The sequence below is a fragment of the Schistocerca gregaria genome, chromosome 1, assembly GCF_023897955.1.
Source record: "Schistocerca gregaria isolate iqSchGreg1 chromosome 1, iqSchGreg1.2, whole genome shotgun sequence".
Lineage (NCBI taxonomy): Eukaryota > Metazoa > Arthropoda > Insecta > Orthoptera > Acrididae > Schistocerca > Schistocerca gregaria.
The window spans coordinates 744,308,132-744,315,675 of NC_064920.1; the positions used below are offsets into that span (position 1 = coordinate 744,308,132).

The window sequence follows — 7,544 nt, forward strand, 5'->3', positions numbered from 1 at the left end:
TAGTGGTTGTTAAATTTGTATTTAAAGCGATGCAGCGAGGGTGCGCAGGCAGTCAGTCAAGTTTTGTTTAGTTTTTGAGCCAGTGTAGTTCAGTTTGGCTTAGCTCAGTTTTGTCAGTTGTTTAGCACTTACGTCAGTTCTGTCAATCATCTGATGTCAATAAATATTTGGTCAAGTTTGAAATTTTTGTGATGTTCTCATTATTTGCATCATCCACAACATCGATAAACCACAGGAAAATGCAAGTTAAGTAGTGACATTTAAAAGATCATTACATCCTTCATGAGCACTAGGCTTACCTAATTTGTGATAAACTTCATAGCAGTGGTCTTGACAAAATGTGTCACTCTGGGAAACTTTTAACTGAGGCCATTGTTCCACCACTTCAGTAAAAAACCCAAAGAACTTTTAACAGTCACGCTTATTTATTGCATAACTTGTACAACCTCTTGATGTGTGTTGCTATCTTCTCTGCAAAGAGGAAAACATTTCCCCAGCATAAAAAGTATTCCATGATATTTCCGAATTGCAGCTTTATGAGGTCAATATTTTGGCTGTCAACCAATCAGCCATCTTCAGGTGAGTGGTTTAGACTAGAGACTGCTAGTGCACATCACTAATTTTGATGTGTTTTTACTGAAGTGCCTTGACAGTGGCCTCACTACAAAGTTTTCCACAGTGACACATTTTATCAAAACCACTGTGAAGTTTATCACATGTATGGTAAGCCTAGCACTAATGAAGGAGAGAATTCGTTTTACTTGCCATGAACTGAACATTATTCCAAAACAGCTGTTTTATCTGCACATGGTGTTTGCATCAAATCTCCCATCCCTTTCATGGGTGAGGCTCAGCGGTGTGACATGGGCCAAGTTAGACTGTTATCGTAGTGATTCTGCTTCAAGACAATCAGCAAAGTTCACACACCTGTCAGCAATGTCACAGCAAGTACATGCTTTTTCAAGCTCAATGGTCAATTTTACAGGTAAGATTTTTGACAATATGACATTGTCAGTGCTTGGGAAAGCCATGAACCTTGCACTTACACCTAAAACCCTGTCCTTAGCTGATCTGATTAGTGTTGTTGAAGAAACTATTAGACCTCTTCCAAGTGATGCAGAAGAAGAACTAAGGCATGAAACATCATATGAGAGCTCTGCAATACAAGAGCAATATTTCCTCCATGGAAAGGATTGAACTATGTAAGGAGTGCGAATATGCTCATGTGGTGGCTCTTCCAGCAGCAAAGGAAATGTCACTGTGCTGTTACTGTGTGAGATCTACAACGAGAAGATTTATAGCTTGTTGAGTGAACTAATGTACTGGACGACTGACAAAGATTCCACTCAGAGAGTAGAAAAGAAAATGTCAGCATTGTTGAATTCTTCTTCTCTTTTGCAAGAAGTTGTGAAAAAATTAAGCTATCACAGTTCTGTTCCACCAAGGTTATATGATCTCCCAAAAATTCGCAAAGTAGTGCACCATTACAGCCTACTGCGAGCAATATCAGCTTTTGACATATGACTTAGCTACACATCTTGCTTCATTACTGAGACCTTCTGTGGGAAAATGCTCACATTGTATTCACAGCTCTGATGATTTTAATCAGGAGGCTGTAGTCACTATGACTCAATGAATATTTGTGGTCACTCATTAGCAGTAAGTTCAGAGCTGACAGAACAGTGCTGTCTCATCATGTCTTTTCCTCAATCTACTTTTTATTTAACAATTAATATTTTTAACAAATTGATAGGGTTGTCATGGGCAGTCCTCTCTCTCTCTTCTGGTAGACTTTAAAGAGAGAACATGTGATTCAGCAGAGCTTAAACCAAAAGTCATCTGGTGATAAGCAAACAATGGAAAATCCAGGATGGAATGTAGAGTTGCCTGAGACTGCAGTCATGAGTGTGAGGGTTGCTTTAGTGTGTGTCTGTGTGCATATGTGTGTGTGTGTGTGTGTGTGTGTGTGTGTGTGTGTGTGTGTGTGTGTGTTGCTGATTAAGGCCTTAATGGCTGAAAGCTTTAATTGTGAGAGTCTTTTTTGTACTGCTTATCTGTGACATCTTCACCATATGATGAGTAGAAACTTTCCTTTTCATAAGATTGTCTACTGGTGATATGTTGATGATACTTTTGTAGTGCAGTCCCATGGTGAAGAAGATGTGTCACAGTTTTTATAGCACCTGAATTCAGTCCATGATAAAATTCAATTTATGATGGAAGTAGAGAAGGGTGGCTGCCTGTCGTTCCTGGACACCTAGGTTGGTTAGTTAGAAAGTGAAGGGTTCACTGGCGCATACCATTTACCGTAAGGCCAGACATACAGATCTGTATTTGAAGGCATCTTATTGTCATCACTTTTGACCAGCTATGAACATCATTTGAACATTGGTGCAGTGGGCACATGTTGTGCCTGATAGAGAGGGCCTTGCAAAGGAATTTCAAATCTGTGTTAAAATAAAGTGGATATTCTCCACATCACATTAGTACAGCTTCAAGGAGGAATAAACTTGACCAGTAATAATATCAAGAGGACAAGCAGCCATTCCTCTTATATGTCAGCAATAGTTCACCAAAATTAGTTAGAATCCTAAGAAAAAGATTATATTTAAGTAATCTTGCAGCCACATACAAAGACTTGTATTCTTCTTTGTGCAGTAAAGGATGATCTGAGATTATGGAAGGCTGGATCTACAGAATATCCTGCAGTGTGGCAAAACATTTTGAGTCAGCACCACATCTACGCCAATTGTCAGAAGTTCTATCATATGGGGTATCAAGTGAGGACTTCTTGGTAGGGAGGATACAGCATGTTATTTTGGATGGAGAGTCATTGGCAGATGTAGAAGTAACTTGGGTGTACTCCAGGGAAGTGTGTTGGGACCCTTGCTGTTCATGTTGTATATTAATGATATTGCAGACAATATTAATAGTAACTTCGGACTTACTGCAGATGATACAGTTGTATATAATGAAGTAGTATTTGAAAGAAGCTGCATAAACATTGTCAGATCTTGATAAGATTTCAAAGTGGTGCAAATATTGGTAACTTGCTTTAAATGTTCAGAAATGAAAAATTGTGCACTTGGCAAAATGAAAAAAACATAGTATCCTATGACTATAATATCAATGAGTCACTGTTGGTATCACCCAACTCATACAAATACCTGGATGTAACACTCTGTAGGGATGTGAAATTGAATGATCACATAGGATCAGTCAAGGGTAAAGCAGGTGGTAGATTTCAGTTTACTGGAAGAATACTGTGGAACTGTAGTCAGTCTACAAATGAGATTGCCTACAAATCACTTGTGCGATTGGATCTAGAATATTGCTCAGGTGTATGGGTCACGTACCAAATAGGACTAACAGGGGATATTGAATGTATACAGAGAAGAGCAGCACAAATGATCACAGATTTGTTAAACCCATGGGAGAATGTCACAGAGATACTGAAGGAATTGAAGTTGAGGACTCTTGAAGATAGACACAAACTATGCTGAAAAAGTCTATTAAAAATGTTTCAAGAACTGGTTTTAAATGATGTCTCTAGAAATATACTACAATCCCGTATCTATCGCCCACATAGGGATTGTGAGAATAAGATTAGAATAATTACTTTACACACAGAAGCATTCAAACAATCATTCTTGTTGTGCCCTATATATTGGTGGAACAGGAAGAAACCTTAATAACTGGTACAATGAGACATACCATCTGCCATGCACTCCACAATGGCTTGCATTTCTCACATGCAGGAAGTAAAACCTGAGTAAAAAATTTTTTATTATGTACTTATGCCTCACTTCAGACAAAATAACTTTATTTTGTTAATATTTTAATCTGATACTTGCAATTTAAAAGTGCCCATCTTTCTACTTCGACATAGTTAACTGTAGCCTTCAGTTCCAACAACCAGAGCAGAGATGTATTTACATTGCAAACATTTCTCTTGGGCTGTTAAGCTGTACTTTGTACAGTTACTATGTGGTATATTCAGGTGTATAGGGATTAATTTGATTATGTAATTTTGTTTCCTAGCATTTTACTATTCTCTTTTTTCTTCATTTTTAAACAGACTGTATAACGACTTGTTAAGAAATTGAAACCATTTTGGTGATCTGAAATTGAAATTGAAATTTCTCAAGGATTATCTTCCAATATTGATATGGCTAACAATACAAAATTTTCCAAAAGTTATTTCACTAACCACTTGTTTTAAATAATATGTCAACTAATAATATATTAATGCTGCTAATGTTCTATGTAACAGCTCCCATATTTAATTTAATTGTAGGCCCATTAACAAATATAATAAATGAATCCTTCACATCAGGGACATTTCCAGAGCAGCTAAAACAGGCAAGAGTTGTACCTTTGCTTAAGAAAGGTAATGCAGAAGACATAGAAAATTACCGGCCCATTTCCCTGCTGTCAGCATTCTCAAAAATAATAGAAGCAATTATGAAAGACAGATTAATGAATTATCTGAATAAATACAATCTTTTAAGCAAATCACAGTTTGGTTTTCGAAGTGGCAAAAATACGGAGTCAGCCATAGTAGAATTCACAAAAGTTGTACTTAATGCTCTTGATAAAGATGAGTGTGTCACAGGCATATTTTTGGATCTTTCTAAGGCTTTTGATACAGTCGACCACAAGATTCTATTAAATAAATTAGAAGCATTAGGAATAAGAGGGGTAGCTAATGACTGGTTTCGATCATACCTAACAGATAGGGTACAAAGAGTAGAGATAACACATACTTTAAATAGATCTAAACATTTAGTAAAATACTTATCAGAACCAAAACATATTAATATAGGGGTTCCACAAGGTAGCATATTAGGCCCAATACTATTCCTGATATACATCAATGACTTTCCCAGTAGTGTTACTCATGGTGAGAAAATTCTCTTCGCTGATGACAGCAATATTATAGTCACTGAGAGAACAAGAGAACTCCTTACCGAGAAAGCAAATGAAACTCTCAAGGAAGTTTACGATTGGTCAATAAGCAACAAATTGACATTAAACATAAAGAAAACTAATGCCATGAACTTCAGTTTGAAGAGGAAAAATGACAATGTTAAATTAAATGTAGATGGCACCTCTATAGACTGTGTAACAAATGCAAAATTTCTAGGAATGAATATTGACTCTCAGCTGAAGTGGTGCGAACACACAAAGGTACTTGCAAACAGAATGTCATCAGCATGTTACGCCCTTAGAATTCTATCATCTGTGTGTAACATGCAGCGTCTTTTAGTTACATATTATTCATATGTACACTCAATTCTTAGCTATGGCATTCTTTTTTGGGGAACAAATCCACAAAATATGAACACAATTTTCAAACTCCAGAAAAGAGCCATAAGAATAATAACCAGAAATAGTAGTCGAGCTCATTGTAAAGATCTGTTCAAAACACTGGGAATTTTAACTGCTCCATGTGAACACATTTACCAGTCAGTTGTACACATCAAAAGTAACATTGGCAAATACTGCACAAACAGCTCTGTCCATGACCATGCAACAAGAGATAGACTCAACCTACATTTACCAAGAAAAAATAAACATAAAACTCAAAACAGCATTTTCTACCAAGGAATAAAACTGTACAATAAATTACCAAAAGAGATTAAAGAAATTTCAAAAATACACTTATTTAAGAAGGCAGCTAAAAAGTACCTGTTATGCAATACATTCTATACATTGAAGGATTACTTAGATAAAGCAGAGTAGGGGTTTGATAAAAAAAATGTTATACAAACAAATAATAATAATAATAATAATGATTATAAAACATCCAATATTCCACATAACACCTTCACTTTATTATTTTTCTTCTTTTTTCCTTTCTAGAGACACTCTCCCCTCAAGCCATGCATAGCACAATACTAACACCTCTTTCTCTTTCTGAGCTCAACATCTCACTCATTATGAAGGGATGCTGACTCAGTTTTTCAGGATAGCAAATGGGAACTTGCAGTACAGAAAATGGCCCAAGGATCACCTGTGTGTGTGTGTGTGTGTGTGTGTGTGTGTGTGTGTATGTAGTGAGTGAAGTGTTATGAAACAATGTGTGTATAGTGTGTGCAGTGACTGATAGTGAAATATGAGTGAATAGTGTGGCATTACATTATTTAATGAGTTATTTGTAAATAAATTATTGTATACCAGGAGTAAAATCTAATGATTGTCTCTAACTAGAAGTCTGTAAATATATGTGTATATGAATTAGCTTATTGTAAATTGATCTAAGCTTGTAAATACTTTGACATGTCCTATATCCTTGTAAAAAGAGATCTACGGATGAATAAAACTACTACTACTACTACTACTACTACTAGATATATGGAGAGAATTCTAAATAATGAGATCACTATAATTGTGAGATGTGATTGTAAAATGTAATCGTGTGACTCACAAGTATTTATAATGAATGAGAAACACCACCTGGATCACTATTTCTTTTATTAAGGATAACCAATTTCAATTGGACCAGCTGACCATCTTTAGATCTGGTGCTGCAAGGTTTGTAAGAAGGACTCTTATCACTGCTGACAAACTACACTTCGCATACCAGATCTAAAGATGATCCACTAGTCAGATCAAAACTGGTCATTATTATCATATTAAAAGAAATAGTGTTCCAAACAGTTGTTTTTGTTCACTATAACAACTGCGATCACAGTTTACTGAGGCAGGGCATCAATTATGTTACACATATTTAATATTAGTTTTCTATACAGTACAAACTAACTCATATAACAGCTCATAAAAGTTATATCTGGGCATATCTCTGCTAAAATGAACATTTGTATCTGTCTAAAAGAAACACATCACATATCAACTACAAAACAATGTGAAGACAAGTGAAAAAGTATACCTGGTGGAAATCTGTGTGGTTTGAAGGTATCAAAATATATTAAAACTGCTAATGCAATAACTATCCCCAAGTAAATTATGTACATTGCTGCTCCTTCTGAACAGAACTGAATTAGTTTCGTGAGTGAACAAACATATAAGAGGTCCCCACAAGTGAGGTGTAATGAAAAACACACTGTTCTTTGAGTTGACTTGTTATATCTGTCATGTGGAAATATGTAGTAAGTATTCTTGTCAGAACTCTTCTGTAAACAGAAAAGCATTTGCAAATGACCCCATATCTTAAAGGTCATCAGAGTTTCATGAATGCAGGGGTAACTATTTGTAATTCAGTAGATAAGACAGTCCATGAATTATTAAAAATAAGTGCCTCCTCTATACAGATTTCTTTTGAAGTAGTTAGCAAGCAACCTGTCACATACTGTGACATTCTAAGACACATTTTTAAAGGAACTGTGTTATCTGATAGTGAATGGTATCTTTGTATTACAGAGTAACTGATGGGTCAAATAATAAATAATTATAATACATGACTGGTTCCATAATATTTGTTTATCAAAATGTTTATAATTACATGTCTAGTTTCAGCATATCTTTGTATAATATTTGTGCCATTTAACATGGATATTTTTAGTATGTATTCATTTTTTCTA

The 7,544-nt window shown here is 35.5% G+C and overlaps 1 protein-coding gene across 1 annotated transcript in view; it reads right to left on the reverse strand.

Moving 5' to 3' along the window:
- The window catches only part of LOC126267564 (methyl farnesoate epoxidase-like), a 137,292-nt gene extending 130,287 nt beyond the window's left edge, over positions 1-7,005 (reverse strand). The window contains exon 1 of the mRNA XM_049972870.1: positions 6,893-7,005. Within this exon, the coding sequence (XP_049828827.1) occupies positions 6,893-6,977 (85 nt within the window). The 5' untranslated portion in view covers positions 6,978-7,005. The remainder of the gene's footprint in view (positions 1-6,892) is intronic.
- Positions 7,006-7,544: the final 539 nt, after the last annotated feature.